The sequence below is a fragment of the Chinchilla lanigera genome, unplaced genomic scaffold (genome assembly GCF_000276665.1).
Source record: "Chinchilla lanigera isolate Chin_1 unplaced genomic scaffold, ChiLan1.0 scaffold00024, whole genome shotgun sequence".
In the NCBI taxonomy this organism is placed as follows: domain Eukaryota; kingdom Metazoa; phylum Chordata; class Mammalia; order Rodentia; family Chinchillidae; genus Chinchilla; species Chinchilla lanigera.
In genome coordinates this window covers 25941665-25961776 of record NW_004955425.1, presented here as the reverse complement: position 1 = coordinate 25961776, position 20112 = coordinate 25941665, and the positions used below count along the sequence as shown (strand labels likewise).

Here is a 20112-nt window from a genome sequence, read left to right as displayed (position 1 = left end):
TCTGCTGGCTTTAGTGTAGCTGCAGCTGATCTGGGGGTCACACACACAGAAACAAAGTTTTCTTGTGGTTTGCTCAGGAAAGGAACTTGCTAGCACACAGGTCTCATTGCCAGACAGAATTGGATTTCATGCCCCACGATAATTACCAAGATAGATTGCCATGATGGATGTGATTGCTGGTTCTTAACAGGGACTTTGCAGCAGTCGCTGTGGAGTGTGGAGGGAGCTTTCAGAATTCCCACCCTCAGATCCCTTCTCAGAAATTCTAATTCTGAAGGTCTGGACATTAGGGTTCTCAGAAAGCTCCTGGAAGGATTGTGAGAGGCAGCTCGGAGCAACAATCTCTAGTTGGCCCGAGTGGGTAGCACCCATCTGCCAGTCACCCGCAACACCCGTGTGTGTGTATGTGTTTAAAAGTGGGTTAAAATGCTTTAAAATTTCATTTGAATTTGTTTCTCCCACAGATATTATGACTATATTTTTGGTTCCCATAAGATGCGTCGCAGCCCTGCTAAGTTTCAAGCGGGACCCCAATTACAGCAACTCCTGGTCACGATTTCCCTTGAGTCTGAGTGTGACTCGTTCCCCAGTGTGTCTTCAGATGAGTCTTGTAAGTACCTGTTAGGAAGTAACATGCATCATCGCTGTAGAGAATTTTAAGTGTGGTAAACGCAGGAGGAAAAATCACTTATAATCTAGCACTCAGTAACTGCTGTTATTTCAAATATACATGTGTACACTGAGCAGCACAGAGGATCTAAATGTAATACATAGAAATATAAACAGTGACGTGAAAATGGGAGGCATTTTGTACACGTGGATTCTTTTTTATTTTTGCTAATGTATTTTTGTACTTTGCTCTTTTGCCTAACATACATAAATATTTATAAATTTCATTACATATTCAAACATTCTATTGTGACATCATTTTTAATGGTGCAGTACTGTTCTGCCACTGTATGGTAGACCTTGCTTGACTCATCTTTTTATTTTTGGACATTTAGGGAATTTCTTAACAACTTTTGTCTTTAAAGACAAATCTGTGCTTCTAACCATGGTCTCTGCTTACAGTCTACAGTAATTTTGCACAAAGGCAATGCAGAACTGGGAATTGGGGGGAGTAGCTGCTTTGTTGGATGACAGTATAATCAACATATAGCTGTTTGGGCTTTTTGGTGTTACCTAAAATAATATGCTGTAGGACTTTTCCCAAAATACAGAAGTAATAAACGAAGGGACATGTAGGAGTAGTGAGGAATTGTACTGAGAAATCACAGGGGGAGGACATATATATATATATATATATATATATATATATATATATATATATATGGACTTGTGCAATACAGATTAGCACAAGAGAGAGCGGAGTAGGGAGCTGGATATAAAGACGGAAAGAATGCCTTGTATTTAGAGAAAAGAGTGACCCCTTGCCCTAAGCTTCCTCAGACAGTTAAGTACAAGTCTTTATTCACCTCCTATAGATGGAAATTTTAAATACATTCCTTTGAAAAATGACTTCCTCTTTTTTTTTAAATTCAGTTCTGTAGTTGTCTTAGGGGAGAAATAGGATCATTTACAAACTTAGTCATGTGATTTTGGTGGCTACCCAGCTCTCAGAGGCTACAGAAGTGGGTTTTGACGTCTGAATTGCAGTGGAAGTGGCCATTAAGTTGCTGCCTGTTCCCATCAGCAATACAGACGATGTGCCGTAAATTCTAGAAAATGGAATGCACTGAAACCGGAGAGGTGCAGCTCATCCTGGTCCCCGCTGCACTGCTGTGGTCAAAGGGAAGCTCCTCAAGACGAGGTGATGGTGACCATTTCCAGCTGAAGCATAAACTCGTTTGAAGTCTTGACACCAGTTGATGATGGTGGTGATAAAAGTAACACAAACTGAAATAACAAGATATTAGTGTCCAGAATATGAGGAAACATGGGAGGAAGTGACAGGGGGCAGTGAATTACCTACAGGGGGCCTGCGGATGTAGCTCAGTACAAGGTTGCTTACCATACATCATGCACAAAGCCCGGGGGTCGATCCCTGGCACAGCTTTAAAGACAATTACAAATAAAAATGGGTGTACACTGAGAGTCAGAAACGGATTCATTTCTCCTGTAGACAGAAAGCTGTGTATGTCGAGGGTGTGGCTTACTTGTAATAATGAAGCATTCTAAACAGTACTAAATGTCCATCAGTAAAAGAAGGGCTGAGGAGATGGAGCCAGTCCATACCAGGAGTACCATGTAGCAGTTAGGAGTAAAGCAACAAGTGCTCTGAAGGACAGGCAGAGCGCACCAAGATAAGCCGCTGAGCTGACACCGGAGTGTGTGGAGGATGCTGTGTCCACAGCCACACGTGGGACCTCACACGTAAAGCAGCGCCACATCCCCTCACCTCCCTCGTCTGTATACACAAGTGCAGGAGAAAGAACGAATCTGTGAATCCACATGAGGAAGATGGAGGAGCTGGGTGGGCCTCTCAAAGGGGATTTTAGCTTTTGAAGTTGTTTTTGGAGATGAACTGTTAATATGTTATATAAACACCTTCCAAAACCAAGTCTGCTGTACAAAAAGCAGCAAATTAATACTACTTTGTAGTAAAATACAAAAAGAGACAACTGAAAAAAGTGAAAAATGCTACTCCTGCCCTCCACCAGGGAGGTGATCAATGTTAATACTCATTTGGTTTTGAACTAAAAAATGAAATTTCATCCAGTATCTGTATGTCCAGTACTTGGAAAGCCACATCTCCATCTCATTGCTGTGTGTGCCATTTTCCAGGGACTTGAACTGGAACTCTGACTATAGGCCAGCCTCCATGACTGGAAAGTAATGGGCATCACCCAGCCAGTTCGTGCTTTCTGGTGGCTCTTAGGACTATTGTTGGGAGCCCGCCAAGTTATAATGTGGCAAAGCAGGTTTTTTTTAAAAATAGTGACCAACAGAGCTAGGGATGTGGCTCAGTGGTAGAGTGCTTGTCAGTCCCCAGGACTGCCCCTCCCCCCATTTTGGGGGGGAGCTGGGGGTGTGGCTTAGTAGCAGAGCCCTTGCCAGCATGTTTAGGGCCCTAGGCTCAATCCCTGGCACAGGGGTACGGGGTGAACAGAAGTGGAAGAAAAAAGAAGCAAGCAGGGACTGATGGAATGGTGAGGGATGGGCAGGCAGTGCAGACATCATTATCAGTGGAGAGGGGGCGGGGTTGGACTGCACCCAGAGCAGTGATGTCCTGCACTGTAATTCTTAGCTGGGCGGCCGGGGATATAGCTCAGCAGTGCAAGTGCCTGCCTGGCAAGCACAAAGTCCTGAGTTCGATTCCTGGTACAGAAAAAAGACACTGTCTAATTCTTAGCTGGCACAGAGCTCCTGTCAGGAGGCTGTCAGCTGAGAGTCACAAGACTGCCACAGCTCTTTCCTTCCGAGCAGCTGATGTGGAGGTGCAGAAGTCTGCGTGCAGGGTGTCGGCTGATGTGATCCCGTCCAGAGGACACAGTGTGAAATCATTAACCTGCACCCTTCAGGGTCCTCGCGGTGGCAGAGTCTGTGTCTCTTGTGCTATTCCACTTTCAATCTCCGTATTTCAGTCTCCACTGCTTTCCTCAATCTATGGTTGACCCCAGACCTTTTAAAAAGACTAAATCAACTGTTACTAAAGTGTCTTGGGGCTGGGGATTTAGCTCAGCGGCAAAAGCGCCTGCCTGGCAAGCGCAAGGTCGTGAGTTCAGTTCCCGGTACCGGAGAAAAACCAAAAAAAAAAAGAATAAAGTGTCTTGACCTTTGTGAGTGCAGAGAAGGAAAAATGAGCCCCTCTAGGTCCAGAAGCAGTCAACAGGAGCCCCATGCTTGATGGATGTTAACTTTGTAGTAAGTGGGACAAAGCCAAATTAGACTAAAGAGAGCTGCAGAGCAAGTCTTTCCTTTTTCTTTTTCTTTTGAGATAAGGTCCCACTATGTAATTCAGGCTGGTCTTCAACTCACTGTGTAGCCCAGGCTGGCTTTGAACTCACAGTGACCCTCCTGCCTCAGCTTCCCAGTGCTGGGGCTACAGGCGTGCGCCACCACACCCTTACTGGAGAGTAAGTCTTAAAGCAGGTTTTGAAAGAGATTGAGGGAAGGTGGGTACCAAGCACGTGGCATAAAGTGAAGGAAAAGGAGTCAAGATGACCCTCAGGCCATCGGGGGAGTGGATTCTGAGTGACTGAGGCATTGTGGGCATTGGGGATGTTTGCATTTCTGACCTAAAATCTTGGCTTAAGGACTATACTCTGTGGAGATGCAAGTGGAGAGTACCCTGGAGGGGAAGCGAGAAGCCATGAAGGTGGCACCCAAGTCCCTGACTCAAGCAGCTCAAACACCCAGATGGTGGCACTGGGACTCACAGAAATGAGGAGCGCAGGATGGGCGGGTGGAAGTGTGTAGCAAGGAAGGAGGGCAGGGTTTCAGGAATCTGCAGGAGATCAAGGCAAGTCTGGGGTCGAGAAAAGAAGGGTCCAGCCAGTGTGGGGGTGCATGCCTGTAATCCTAGCACTCGGGAGGCTGAGGTAGGAGGGTTCCTGAAAGTTTGAGGCCAGCCTGATCCGCATAGTGAGACCCTGTCTCAAAAATTTAAAAAAACTGAAAAAGAGTCAGAGATACCTACTATGTGTTCAAGGTACCGCGGGTTGTGTGTGGCAGAGGGATTAACAGAAGTGCTTCCCCCATGCAGATACCTTAACTGTGCGGGAACCTGTGGCTACCCTCAAGGCCAACAGAGTCTGGGGAGCACTGCGAGGTAAGTTCCACACGGCCTCGTCATTTCTAGTAAAGGAATGCTTTCAGCTGGGGCCCTGTGAGATGAAAGACAGCAGAACTTTGCTATCTTGGGCCCGAAATTCTGTATCATTTTTATTTTGATTTATTATTATTCTCTTTAAAACAAAATTTAAAAATGTTTTCCTCAGCAATTCCAAAATGAAACTACCTGAAGTGCAAGAGAAATTTCATCTGACCTTTCAAAAACTGTTTGACGCCCATCACATCTCATAGGACTGACCTTCATTGATGTTCTTGGGGCTGTCTCCCTCACTGACAGAGCCATAGGTGCCCCGTCTTTCTCCCTCACTGACAGAGCTGGAAGGGGCCCCGTCTGTTCTTTTTTTTTTTTTTTTTGGTTTTCCTCCGGTACCGGGAACCGAACTCATGACCTTGCACTTGCCAGGCAGGCGCTTTGCCACTGAGCTAAATCCCCAGCCCCGGCCCTGTCTGTTCTTATTAGAGGGTTTTTTTGTCAGAGACTAGTCCTTGATGCCTTCAATGTAAAGCATCTCTCGTCCCCAGGTTTAAATTCCTGTGGTTTAGAAACATAGCCGAATTATAGGCTCTGTGAGGAAAAGATAAATATGCTCTAGACTTAGTTAAGGCAGTGGGCTGGGAGGAAACTTGAAAGCCTTTCTGGGGGATTCCAGGATCCTAACTTCAAAGTTTGGCATAGAACTTTTTTTCTGCTGCTGAAAAGTTTTCATGATGTTACACAGACTTTTTAAAAGGAAGTTGTTTTATATGAGAATTTTTCTATATGAGCTAACTAGCCAAAGTTATAGTAATTAAAAATATAAAAGGCTTTGTAGTTGACTCAGGTGGTCTAGAATAGTTACATACCTGTAATCCCAGCACTTGGGAGGCTGAAGCAGGAGGATTACCATGAGTTCAAGGCCAGCCTGGACCACATAGTGAGACCCTTTCTCAAAAAGAAAAACAAAACAATCACAAAAACCAAAGATTTAGCATGTACTCTAGTGTATCAAAGAATAATCCACTTGAGTAAAAAAGGTTCAAGAATAATCTTTGCAGCTATACCAGTTTATCAATTTATAGTTTCCTGGTAGTTTTCAAACTTTTTTTTCCTACTAAATTTTTACCTTCTAAATGACTGATATTTGATTATAAAAATTCTCTCTCATAATGCTATAAATATTTTAAAGAACTGATATTTTATTAAATCATTATTTTATGTGTAACATGCAAACAATGTAGGGGACAGGAACACTGAGGTAAAACACATTTATTAGATAAAGATGGCAAAGGGATTTGTTTTTAATTCAGCGTTGGCTTTGGAAAATGTTACAGAATGTCAATATGAGACTATTTTAAACCACTGTACTTAATTTTATTGCCTTACCTAGTGATGGGTCTGTTTGAAGAGTACAACTTTTATTATCTCCATTTACAGTTTTATAAATTAATGGAATAAATTTTACTCCTCAGGTTTAGAGACCTTTAGCCAGTTAATTTATCAAGACTCTTATGGGACTGTAAGTATGATTATTATGTTACTAAAACTCATTAAACATATCGCTATTACAAAAATGTATCCTGTTTAGCTGTTGCTTCCTGAAGGTTTCTTTGCCCTAAGTATTTATTTTAGCTGGTCAGTGTCAATTTCATGCTTTGTCATTGTTCGAATCTTTTGTCTAGTTCTTCTAGAAATAGTTGTTGTCTTCACTGAACTCCAGAGAAAATGCTAAAACTAAATAAAAGTTTTATTTTGTCTTGTAGTTTACTGTCAATGAAGCCAACATTACGGATTCTCCAAGATTTCCTCATAGAGGAATTTTAATTGATACATCCAGACACTTCTTGCCGGTTAAGAGTATTTTTAAAACTCTGGTAGGTAATCACTCAGGTGTGTGTGGGGGGGGTACTTTGCCTGGTTACCTCGCTGTCACGCAGGTTGGAGGGGGAGGATCTGCTTCCTGTACTGGGTAGGAGCACCGGGCGTGGCACTCCACCTCCACCTCCCCAGGGAAGTGCCTTTCCAGCTGCAGGAGAGGCTCCCAGGGGAATCGCTGTGGGGAGGCCATGGACCTGTGTTTCGCCAAGGTTGTGAAGAGAACCAGGGTTTTCTGTAGGACGTGCCGTGGCTGCTGTTTTCCACATAACGGTCATTTCTCTGCATGACGAGCAGGGGCCATGCTGTGTCTTTGGTGCAGTCAGGTCAGGTGTTGGGTCAGTGCAAGGTGCACTCTGATGACTTGGCCACGACATCATCTGCCACCTTTATCCGACGTAAAGTTAGATGGGAAGTACTTTGTGCTTGCCCACACGAAGATGTCTTATGAAGAGACATTCTGAGACTACAGACGTCTCCGTCCTTCTCCCAGGCTTTACCTGCTCACTTTAGCTACCACAGCCACCTCTTGTCCAAGTCAGTTGTAGCTGAGGTAGCTGCCAAGTGGTTTTTTCCTAATTCCATCCTTCCTTCTATCACTTACAAGCTGGCAGAACATCCCCTTCTTTTTCACTGAGGTACTCATTATTTTCATCACTGTGGATTACTGTTTCATTCAGTGGGCGGTGAGCTGTTACCCTCCCTGTTCAGTAGTCAAGACTGCTTGGCTTCGGCCAGCTGGACCCCCTCCAGCTGGCTCTTGCCTCCTTTGGCACGACCCCCTCGGTCTTTGAGTACTGCCTTTGTTTTTGGCATGGGCTTCTCCAGGCCTAGCTTTTCATCCCAGTCTGGTTTCAGGCTTTTCTTGTAGAAACCCTTCCAGTAGCGAATGATGATACTTTGAACTCCAAATTTGAGCTGTAGGTGTGCTCATTACCACTTGTGCTGCTAGCCCGTGGCAGACAGCTAGAAAGTATACACACATCTGTGTGTCGGTGCACACATTTACGTGAACCCGCACACATCTTCCCTTACCCCTTCATCTGCCTGTATCAGAGGTTGGCAAACTACAGCCCAAGGGCCAAATCCATTTCATCATTGTGTCAGGAAAAAGAAAACAGGTTTCCCTCTGATCTCATATCACAAGCAATACCAGACTCTTCTGTGACCTCGGAAGATGTGAGCTTCTCTCCATCAGAATCGGCCACTCCGGAGTGGATACCAGCTGGGTGTCCTCTAAACCAGTTCAGTTCTCACCCAGGCTGCACGGAGATAGGGTCAGGTACCACAGACTGAGGGCTCAGTCCTTTGCTCTGTCCCCTTCCCCTGAATTTAGAGCCAATCACAAGCCCAGGATCCTTTCCCTGTGTTTATGACCCACTGGCTACAAATCTAGGTTCTCCTTGGATTTCTCCTTGGGTTGGAGAACTCAGGGAAGCACATTTACCAGTTTACTACAAAGGCTGCTACTGTAAAGGACACAGAACTGCACAAGGCGAGCTATGGAAGGGTGGGGAGTCCCACACCCTCCAGGGACCCACTGGTGTCAGCACTGTAGACCACCCGGGACCCTGTCCTTTGGGTTTTGATGAGGACGTCATTGCTGAGGCTTCATGGGAACATGGCAGCTGTGGCGGGAGGAGGCTGGACGGAACGGTGGGACGCACTGCGGGCCCGTCTGCCGCAGCACCTGCGGGGCTTCTCCGCACAGTGCTCCCCAGAGTGAGGAGGCTTTGTGACCACCACAAGGGCACATAAGAGGATTCCTCCAGGCCAGCTCCAGGACAGAAAGTGATTCAGATTAGAGTTTCTATGACCCACGTTGGGAAGAAAAATTCTAATTTCTATAGCTTGCCTTGGGGAAGGAGTTATGAACCAGGCACTGTGCACAAAAGCCAAAAAAATATATATCATACTATCACAAGCAGCAAATAATTTTGTTGGGCTACCACCACATTTGTTTATATACTGCATTACTTTAAAGCTGGAGTGGAGTAGCCATAACCAATTGTATGGCCTGAAAACTGAAATGTCTCCTATCTGGCCCTTTATGTAGTTTGCCAAGGCTTGGGATGTGGGCGTATTTATTTAACTATATATTTTTTGTTGTGCTTTTTGAGACAGGGTCTTGCTATGTAGTTCAGGCTGGTCTTGAACTTACTATTGTAGCCCAGTGGCTCAAACTCATCATGATCCTCCTGAGTATGTAATTATGGGCATGTACCACCACACCTTGCTTACCCTGGTCTGTATTAAAAACCACCAACCAGTTCCCATTACTACCTTGTATTTGTAGCTCCCTTCTCAACAGCGAGCACCCTTTTGCTTTCCTGAATTATTTACTGACTTGGCCCTTGGTGTGGAAGCTGCTTCCCAACTGCATCTGCCAAGTCCCTCAGCTCTGATGAGGGGAAGGGAGGCGCCAGGTTTTGATTATTCAGTGTGGCAAATCTTCTTCCTTATTATCTTTTCAAATATCTGTTTACAGCTTATAAAAATATTGTTTGTTCCTTCAGGGTGTGCATGAAATCAGTATGTCACCTTACCGAAAAATTTCCCTGGAGATTTTGATGGAAATTGTGTTTGTAAAGGAATTTTTTTTTCATTTCTAAGGATTTTCACTCACATTTCAGAACTGTGGGGATTGTAGACCTTGACATTTAAATCAGTGGCCTATTTTCCCTCAGTTCTTTCCCCAAACCCAGTAGCGCAAAGAACTGTTTCCCATTCCTGGCAGACTCTGCATACTGGGCTCTCCGAAGCTTACTCTCCCTTGGAGCAGGGCTGCCGCTTACTGTCTGGAACACATTCGATCCGTGTAGGCTTTGGGGATAGGAATACGCAGAGTAAACTCTGCATAATGAAGAACTCACACTCTGTCCATAGTCTTTCTTTGCCAAAGAACTTTTAAAAGGAAGCAGACATAATGAGAAGCAACCCCGAATGCAGGTATGTAATGTGGATTGTGTGTGGTGTTCATGGTGTGTAATTTTAACCTGTTTGCTTGCAGGATGCCATGGCTTTTAATAAGTTTAATGTTCTCCACTGGCACATAGTTGATGACCAGTCTTTCCCTTATCAGAGCATCACTTTTCCAGAGCTCAGCAATAAAGTGAGTAATTCATGGTATTGAAGGTCTACACAAATCCTTGGTATGGCTTCATTAGAAGTTCGTAACTTGTGGTTTTTCTTATGAACAGAATCGAAGTGTAAAAGTGATATATTTGTAATCAAAAAAAATTTCTAAGTGGTAGCTTAGCATAAAACTTGTATTTCTGTTGTTATAAATGCTACTATAATAATCATAAATGTTGTTGAAAATATAAACAATCTCTCTAGGCATGGCATAATTTTTTTTTTTTTTTTTGAGACAGGATCTTGCTATGTAGTCCAGGCTGACCTCAAACTTGCAGTGATCCTCCTGCTTCAGCCTCCCAAGTCCTGGGATTACAGGCGTGTAGCACCATGCCTAGCTTAAAATTTTTTTTTTTTTTAATTTTCTTTAAAAATTTTAAACCTAATGTTGATGTCATAAATGATAACACACAGTTAAAATATTAAGTAGTCAATAGTGGTTTTATGTTAGACAAAACTGTTTGGAAATGTGTAAATGACTACTTTTCTCTGAAAACGCATGCGAAGTAGAGGATGCCAGCGATGTGCACTCTTTGTGAGGAAACGTTAGTGGTTAAGAGGCCCGCTCCTGAGCCGCACAGCTGAGAGCTCCTCGGTGTCCCCCAGTTCATCCTCTGTGACTGAGGCCAGCCTCCACCACCCAGAGGTTACCTGCCTATCAGGCTGCCTGCAGAGCAGCAGAGCTGGGACTCCAGTCTCCTCCCGCCGCAATTCCAAACCTGCTCCAGAGTTCTGTGGTCGAGGCTGAAATGCTTAGCGGCACTTGTGTTTTTGCTTTATCTCTTACGGTGGAAGATTTCAAGCATATACAGGAATAGAACAGTGGCAGTGCATGCCCATGTTTTTATCAGCCAGCCTCGATCATCGGCGCACGACCCTCGTGTCGCTAGTGCCCCAGCAGACCTTGCCCTCCCATCAGCTGCGTTATTTTCAGGCAAATCCCAGACAATGTCTCACTTGTAAAAAGGCCTGGGTTTTTTTGTTTCGTTTTGTTTTGTTTTGTACCAGGAATCTAAGGACCTTGCGCTTGCCAGGCAGGTGCTGTGCCACTCAGCTATATCCCAGGCTCATTTTTTTTTTTTTTATAGAAACCCAATCATAATACACTATTGCAGCTAAAAAATGAACAGTAATGTAGATAGCACATTAGTCTTCATGTTTACGAAGTATCTTTTCCTCTTTTTTCCTCTTTTTTTCTTAACGAATATTTCTTTGAGGTAGGATACGAACAAGGTCCATACATTGTGGCCAGTTAGTATGTCTGCTAATTCTCTTAGGTCTCTAAGTGCTGGCCTCAGCTCTTTTTCCTTATAATTTACTGTTGTTGAAGAAATCGAGACTGTGTCCTGCAGATTCTTGCCGTCTAGGTTTTGTGGACTGCATCCTCAGTGTGAAGACATCGCCTGTATTTACTATCAACTGGGGCTTACATCTGGTCTGGATTATCTACAAATTTGAAACGCAGGGCTGAGGCTCAGGACTCTGGTCAGAAGTTGAGCACTGACAGCCCATACTTTGAGAAGGGCTGAAGCGACACATTTTACCACGTTCCTGCTGGCTTGCGTGACCAGTGCTACATGCACGATGTCGCATCAGACGGCACAGACCACTGGTGCTGCAAACTGATCTAGTCACTTTCATCCGTCTTTTCACTAATAAAATTAATAAAAAGCCACCAGATGGAACAGTCATGTGTACCACCAGTGGTTCAAGCTGCCTAACAGTGAGACGCACAAATTACAGACCTGTCATAAACGTGTTCATGGAACTTTATCTTTAGTTCTGATTTTCCCGGTGACACTCAGGTACTTTAAAAACAGGTCACTCCTAGAGTCAATTACTTTTTAGAATATGGGGGATTTTTAAAAGGTGTTATAAAGTGGTGGTGAAATACAAAAGCTATGCTTTGTAGTAGGTAAATTTCGATTCTAAGATTGACAAGATGAGTATTTTTACAAGTTTCCCTTTGGAGATAAATATTTTCCCTCTGGTTATGTTTTCTTGAAGTTGAACTGGCATGAGACTAGACACTTCTAAAATAGAAGTCAGTAAATCTGGGCTTAAACCAGAGCATTCCAAGAAGTTATTGATAAAGTGATTTGACAAAATCCCCCAAATGCCTCTTGTCCTGAGTATGTATGATTTGGCAGAAATTTATTTTTTGTGTCCTGTAGATTTCCTACTCTTGAAAGTATGGCGCTACATATATTATTTTAAAGTGAATCATCACACGAGATTACTTAATAATTGTGATAGTGGGAAAACTAGCTATCAGATGTCAAAGTGCAAACAGAATTGCCAGCAGTTTCCAGGACCAAATCTGTGTGTATTTTAAATTGAATATTACAGGGAAGCTATACCTTGTCTCATGTTTATACACCTAATGACGTCCGTAAGGTGATTGAATATGCCCGATTACGAGGGATTCGAGTCATACCAGAATTTGATACCCCTGGACACACAGAGTCTTGGGGAAAAGGTAAGGAGTTCATGTTTTATGTTGCAAAAAGTGAACAGTTGAGGTTTCTCCGTCCCTCGTTTTATGGCTTGGCATCTCATCTCAGTTTGTTTTTGGTGCCGGGAAGTGAACTCGGGACCGTACGCTGGCCAGGCAGGCGCTGTGCCGCTGAGCTGTCTCGCCAGCCCTCGTTTGGTTCTTAATTGTGATTTGCAGTGACAGCACTATTGACAGACGGAACTCAGTAACTACTGTATGTCCACTGTGAGCAAGTCCTGGGGTCTAGGTACTGCCGAAAGTATAAGGGCCAGGGGAAAAAGAAAAGAAAAAGAAATGGTTTCCACAAGAATAATGGAATTGAGAAGCAGGTTTCCGGGCTGAGGCAGCACTAACATGCTGCTCTTGAGAGATCAGAGAATGTGTTTGTGTTTCTGGACTAGCACAAGGAAAGGCATGTGGAGTGAGAGATGTGTGACAGGAACACGTGAGTAGTGTGTATAGGAGGCACTCTTGAATAATGAGCAAAAACATGGGATCTGGTATCACCGCTTAGATTGCATCCTGCCTGCTTCATCCATTTAGAAACCAGTTATATAACATTTCACCTTTAGTTTCCCCATCTGTAAAATGGGCCTGTTAATAGTGGCTTCCATGTCATTCTTTTGAGGTTTAAATGGTGAATAAAAACATGTAGCATATCACCTGGCATTTGTAATTGCTTAATATGTACTTGTGGCAGACATGGGAACAGTAAGGAGTGTATCTGGAAAAGCTCTCTGCAGAGGACTTGGGGTGAGGAATGTGGGCTTCCTGAGGGATGCCCTGGGAACCAGCGCAAACTTCTGAGCAGATGATTAGCACGAATGGGAGTCACATTTGGAGAAAACCTCTGTGAAAGTGACTGGCTGAAGGGGAAAGAGACTAAAGGGCTAGACCAGGAGGGTGAAACGGGAATGAAAAATAATGGACAGAACCAAGAGACATTTTAAAAACATGGCAACTGACTGGCTCCAGGACAAGGACAAGCTAGGGAGGGTGGTGTCATTTTTAACACAGCAGAAGCAGAGAAGGGAGCTCAGGGAAACAGAAACCCTAGCCTTTGTTAGATCGTATCTGAAGTGCTCTTAGGATTTCTAGTAACAAAGAAAGAATTTGATAGATGGATTGAAGCTCAAGAAGAAGAGTTGGGGCAAACTAAAGATTGGGGAATCACTGATACCTGAAATGGATAAAATCTGAGGCTGGATGAAAAAGGAAACAGGTAAAGAAATAGTATTCAGGAAACAGTTCTTGATGGCATAACTTGAGATAGAGCTCACCATAGTAACTCTCAGTAAACATGTTTGTCTTTTCTGCATCAGATTTTTTAGGGCTTCAATAAAGTAAAGTTCAGATCGTCTTGACATGTAGTGGCTTCATGTAAGATTCTGACTTTATGATGGTGTCAGAGTGACATGTACTCAATATAAACCATACTTTGCATCTTGTTTTTTGTTTTTTTTTTCTGGTACCGGGAATCGAACTCACGACCTTGCGCTTGCCAGGCAGGCACTGTGCCGCTGAGCTAAGTCCCCAGCCCCCATACTTTGCATTTTGATCTTTCCAGGCCAGTGATATGTAGGAACAATATGCAGTCAATAGAAAAGGCCCTCAGGATCCCACCTCCCAGCCAGACACATGATCACAGGAGTGAACAACCTACACACTACAGCAGTGATGGCGAACCTTTTAGAGCTTTCAGTCATATAAACAGCCCGTTGTGGCATGCATGCCGCAGGTTCGCCACACTGCTCTATAGTGTACAGTGCTGCTAAGCCTGTGCTCTTTGATAGGTTAGGTGCATTGAGGACACTTTTGATTTAAAATATTTTTAGGTTACAATGGGGTTTAAGATATGACACCATCCTAAGTTGAGGAGTATCTATAGCATTTGTGCTAAGCCTGGTCTTTGTGATTAATACCTTTTTCTAAAAATAAATCTTTGTTTTTTTTCTTCTAGGTCAGAAAGACCTTTTGACTCCATGTTATAAGGGACAAAAGTCTACACACAGTGTGGGGCCTATCAACCCTATACTAAATACAACTTACACGTTCCTTACTATGCTTTTCAAAGAAATTAGTAAAGTGTTTCCAGATCAGTTCATTCATTTGGGAGGAGATGAAGTGGAATTTGATTGTTGGTATGATGATTCCAAAACCCTTATTTCTGTTAAACTTTTTCAGCTGAAGTTGGTGTAGAGGACTGTACAGGAAAAGGGGAGATCAGGGGTAAACACTCTGCTTCTAAGGGTTTCAACTGGGTAATGCAAGTCCTCACATGCAGGGCACACAGCTGGGTGGTGTGATGAAGTCAAAGCTTGGAAGGAGAATCAAGATGCACAAAAGAGGTTAAGGAAAAGAGGGCAAGGGTTAAATGGGGGAGATTTTTTTTTTTTTTTTTTTTTGGTTTTTCTCCGGTACCGGGAACCGAACTCACGACCTTGCGCTTGCCAGGCAGGCGCTTTTGCCGCTGAGCTAAATCCCCAGCCCCGAGATTTCTAAAGATAAAAATTATTAGACTTTGCAAATAGCCTTAGATTGGAAACGTGGGCTTCATTAGGAAAAGCCTTTAAAATGAGAAATCAGCTTCTGAAAAAATGTGATAGAAATCAAGATAATTCTTTTATTTATTTTTATATTAGTGCATGTTTGCAGTGAATGTCTTTGTATGACGTCTATCCTCAGGAGTTGGTACAGCACTCCACAAACTGTACTAGTTAAGTCTGCACAGTGGATGTTAAGGATATGTATGGCTTTAAACAAGATTGAACAGATCAACTATTACTGAAATTTTAATCACTGTTTTTTGTTTAAGGGCCTCAGACCCAGATATCCACAATTTCATGAAGAAAAAACGCTTTGGCCAAGATTTTACAAAACTAGAATCTTTCTATATGCAAAAGTAAGTTATTTGAATACCTCCACTATTATCAAAGCTTTTTTGTAAAAGTTTAAGCTGTCATTTAGTACTGTGCTTTACTTTTTCTCCACGTCTTGCTGAAGTGTGGATGTTGGGAAAAGCCACTGAAGAAGTGCCTGGCTCCAAGTGACCAGTGCAGAGACTCTAAGCATTTTTCACAACGGTGCTGGGCCTATCAGCACTGAAATACAGCAATGAAATAATCCATTTTAAGAACTCGGTTCAAAGCCCCAGAAGGTCTTTCCAGCATCCCTTAAATTCATTCCCTTTTGTCAGTTGCTGAAGCCTCTCTTTTGCTCCTTAGCTGTGCTGTGCTATACAATACCCACAGCCATGTGTATAGCTTGCTGTATTTAACTAAATTTTTAAAAAGTTAAAAATTCAGTTCCTCAGTTGCATTAACCACATCTCAAGTTCCGTAGCACCATATGAGTATGGCTATATATTAGAAAGTGTAGATGAATATAGAATATTGTGCTGTGGCAGGAAATTCTGCTGGACAGTACTGCTTTACACTACGGCTTAGCAAGTTTTTCCATAGAGGGCTGGAGAGCACATATGCTACATTTCATGGGCCACCTATCATTGCACATTCTTTTTTTTTATGTATATTTTAAACAATGTGTTACAAATGTAACCATATAAAAAACAGACTGCAAGCTATAGTTTGTCAGCTCCAGCATGTGACTCATTTTCATTTATCTGGTAGGGCATCTGATATTACCTACAAATCTAGTATTTGTGGATGGATTGTCAGCTAGCAGTTGATGTGGTTTAGGTGATACAGTAGGCTACATGACGGTCTCCCTTGTGCTAAGATATCCACGAAGTTAGCCCAGAGTGCTGTTGTCCACTTTCTCCAGTTGCCTACTCAGTTCAAGGCCACATCTATCGCAGAGGTGTGCTTTGCTCATGCACTCAAAGCAAATGACAGCTAACCTCCGCCACTGCGATGTTCCATGCCTGAGCTAGAAAGAAGGCACGATTTGGGTCATCCCCCACTGTTAGCTGGTTCTGCTGTGTACCTTTTACACTGAAAGGCACCTCTTCATGTTGCAAGTAATCCTTGGTAGAAAATTGAGTTTTTTAAATGTTGTTACTCTCATAATATGAAATAATTTTGTAATTTTTTGCAATGCTAGGCTTTTGAGTATTATTGCATCCTTGAATAAGGGATCCATTGTTTGGCAAGAGGTTTTTGATCATAAAGACAAGGTAAGAATTGTGAAGACTGCACCTGGGGCAACTGGGAATTTGCAAGTCCAGCTCCTAGTAATGGTATGACCTTTCTGGAAGGGGCAGTGATAGCTTCATGGTTCCACATTAGGTAAAACAGTGTGATACAAATGGGACTACAATTCAGATCCTAACCTGAGTTCACTGTACCTACAAGGTGTCATGTAGTACAGACAAAAGAGAAATAACCAGTCTTAAGGCTGACGGAACTTGACTAGCAGTGGGAAACATACAGTAACTAGCATACAGCACTAGCTCTTAAGGAAACGGGGAGAAAAGAAAATGTGGTTTTTTTCCAGAGATCTTAGAAAGTTAATGGTTCTTAGATTATCAATTAATCAGTTGTATTTGCTAGACCTAATATTACAATTTCTGATATTAATAGCTTCAACCAGGGACGATTATTCAAGTATGGAAAATAGAAATGTATGATTCTGAACTAAGTCAAGTCACAGCATCTGGCTTCCCTGCAATTCTTTCTGCTCCTTGGTACTTAGATAACATTAGCTATGGGCAAGATTGGAGACAATACTATTTAGTGGAACCACTTGATTTTCAAGGTAAGTGAAACAACCATTATTACCTTGATTTATTTTTCTTCCTAAACTTCCCACCTAGGAGATCTAACCTGGATATTACTTTCTAACTATTCTTGTTTGATACTTGATTTTATTAACAACAGTCAATATTTTAAATTCTGTCAAAGAAACCATGCACTTACCTAAGTAAAAGAAATTCAAAAGTAATGACCTTAGATTTTACCTCCATTTTCAACAGTTTTGTCATTTAATTTTTTTTTTTGGTACTGGGAATTAAACTCAGGACCCTGGGCTTGCCAGGCAGGTGCTTCTGCCAGCCACTGAGCTAGATTCCCCAGCTCCCTGTCATGTACTCTCTGCATTTGAAAGATGTCTGCATTAACCTTGGAAGACACCTCCAGAGAACTACAGTTTGGCTGCATGGAGTCTCAGGGAGCTGGGAGCTCCCGGCTCACAGACCCCTTCATCGGTTCTGCTTTATCCAGTGCGCATGCGTGTGTGTTCGGGATAAAACCTGGGGCTTGCTAGGCAAGTAGTTTACCACTGACCTACATCCTGAGTTCCTCTGTGCAGTTTTTCTATCAGCCTTCAGCGTAAATTCTCCTTTGCAAAAAAGGATCTTATGATTAAGTTTCAAAACTGCAGATCTGGGAACTGATATGACTTTCTCTACAAAGCATTTTGATATGATCAAAAGGTCATAATTACTGTTTTTTAAAGTTATGAGGCACTCAATCATTTTTTTTTTAAGTACCAAGATGTAGAAATTGAGGGGTGGCATAGTGGCCAAAGCCCATTTAAAAACAAAAACCAAAAACTAATATTCCAGCTTGTATTTCCTGACACACTACTACCAAGAACTGGAAGAAAATGATTCTGGTAGGTGTCCACATAAATTGTATAAAGCCAAAATGAGGAGCTAGGGGTGTGGCTTAATGGTGGAATGCTTGTCTAACACACAGGAGGCCCAGGATTCAATTCCTAGCACCTCAAAGCAAGCATCTGTAACACTAGCCAACTGCATTGGTGTGTGCATGTTAACAAGCACTGTAAACTGTGGACTGGGGTGGGAAGAAAGTCTGCTGCCTAGGGGAGAGGAACGCTGCCCTAGGATGAGGACCGAAGGGGGAAACCACTGTTGCCTCTGCCTGAACTGAATTTATCAATTCAATGGTTTTAATGTAGGTTCTGACAAACAGAGAAAACTTGTTCTTGGTGGAGAAGCTTGTCTTTGGGGAGAATATGTGGATGCAACTAATCTTACTCCAAGGTTATGGTAAGGAAGTGGTACCATCTGAATTCAGACACCTTAGTACTTTCCTACTTGAAGAGATAAAGCCTAAGAATTTCCCAGAATATACCTTAAATACTTACTTAAGATAATATATATGAATTTAAACTGCTTTGGTTTTAATTTTAGGCCTCGGGCAAGTGCTGTTGGTGAAAGACTCTGGAGTGACGAGGAAGTCAGAGATCTTTCTGATGCCTTTAACAGACTATCAAGGCATCGCTGCAGAATGCTCAGGTCAGACCATACTTATTTTTCAAACTACAATACTCTTACTTTGCTATAAATAGAAACATTACCTAAAAAGTGGTGCTTTGCTGGGAGTGGTGGCACATACCTAAAATCCCAGCACTCAAGAGGCTGAGGCTTGCTGTGAGTTCCAGGCCGGCCTGCACTACATAGTGAGAACCTGTCTCAAAAAAAAAAAGTGCTTTAATTCAGAGATGCTGGGAATTATTTTTTATAGATGAGAGTAACACCTGTAAGAAGATATAGACATGAGGTTGACAGGGTCTTGCTGTGTAGTTCAGGCTAGCCTCAAACTTGTGCTCCTTCTGAGTACTAAGAAGATATATTTGGGCATGGTGGAACATGCCTAAAATCCCAGCTACTTCAGAGGTTGAGGCAGGAGGATCACAAATTTAAGGCCAGTCTGGGCAACTTAATGAGATACTGTTTCAAACAGTGGAAGAAATAGGAATGCAGTTCAGTGGTAGACCATGAGTCTAGCATGTGAGACCCTAGTTCATAAAAAAAAAAAAAAAAGATTTCTACTAATGTTTTTTTATAGACATATACAATTCTAGTGTAACTTATACTCATCTGTCAGTTTAAAGAATTAAGCTTAAATTACAATTACTGAAAAAAATGATTAGGTAATTCCATCTTGTATCACTCTAACAATCTAAAACTTATGTGTTATCTGTCTACAGACGTGGAATCTCTGCCCAACCTCTTTTTGTTGGATTTTGCGACTGAGAAAAATGTAAAAATAAGCCAAAACAAAAATAGGGAAAAATGCCACAGTAATCTGTACTACAATCAGCTTGATTTTGAAATTATGCAAGTTAAAGGCCACAGTAATCTTTAATACAGTCAACCTGATTTTGAAATCATGTAAATGAAGATTTGTTATTTTTGAATTAAATATTTTTATTGACTGAACTATCATTTTAGAAGACTGGCATCTTTCTTGCTCTTCAAAGAAGCTTAAAAAAAATCAGAGGAACAAAGTTCAGGTACATCCACCATAAATAAGGTGTATTTCTCATGTAAGTTCAAAAGGCAGGTTCTCATCGTCAGTTTTCAAGTTATATCCTTGTCATCGCGTTCTTTGTACCGAAACAGTAATGTATTTGTCCAGTGCATAAAACGGTTCCTGAAAGTGAAGCAGACAGCTCCTGCATTTCTTTCTACTTCCAAGGTCCTAAACACTTACACTGTACCACTTCTCTGGTTGAACAGTGTAATCTGGTCTTGAGGATTCATGGGTTGGTAAGTAGATAATTCTAAGGCAAAAGTCGCTGAGCCTGATGTTAGCGTTCGAAGTACAGTTGAATAACCCTAATCAAAACAATGAAAAAGCCGTTACACTTCTCTTCCTGCTGATTACCCTTTGGTTCTTATCAGGAAAAGCCAATGATGTTGTGTGATATGAGGCTTAGCTATATTGCTTCCTTTGGACAGATCATGTAAGTATTTTTTGCAGGAAAGACTGGATATGAAAATAGTGCGGAGAGCAGGAAAACCTAGCCTAGCATAGGTAGGCTACAGATGCATTCTGTGGTCATGCCCCTGGAAGATACTGCTCTTCCTTCTATCTGCTCGTACCCAGGTGCCTGTCAGCAGAAG

The 20112-nt window shown here is 42.4% G+C and overlaps 2 protein-coding genes across 4 annotated transcripts in view; one reads left to right on the top strand and one right to left on the bottom strand.

Annotated features, from left to right (window-relative positions):
- Positions 1–464: 464 nt before the first annotated feature.
- Hexb (hexosaminidase B (beta polypeptide)) lies at positions 465–19436 on the top strand (the record flags this gene model as incomplete). The annotated part of the gene is given in 13 exon segments (XM_005386061.2): positions 465–610; positions 4706–4771; positions 6244–6290; positions 6535–6645; positions 9657–9758; positions 12131–12260; positions 14239–14419; positions 15094–15180; positions 16341–16413; positions 16820–16994; positions 18159–18249; positions 18394–18498; positions 19194–19436. Coding segments are annotated over 13 exon segments (1360 nt in total), but the record flags the coding sequence as incomplete, so codon positions are not given.
- The window catches only part of Gfm2 (G elongation factor, mitochondrial 2), a 38365-nt gene continuing 37645 nt past the window's right edge, over positions 19393–20112 (bottom strand). For all 3 annotated transcript variants that reach the window (XM_005386062.2, XM_013514801.1, XM_005386064.2), the window contains one exon: positions 19393–19824. In XM_005386062.2, the coding sequence (XP_005386119.1) occupies positions 19696–19824 (129 nt within the window). In that variant the 3' untranslated portion in view covers positions 19393–19695. The remainder of the gene's footprint in view (positions 19825–20112) is intronic.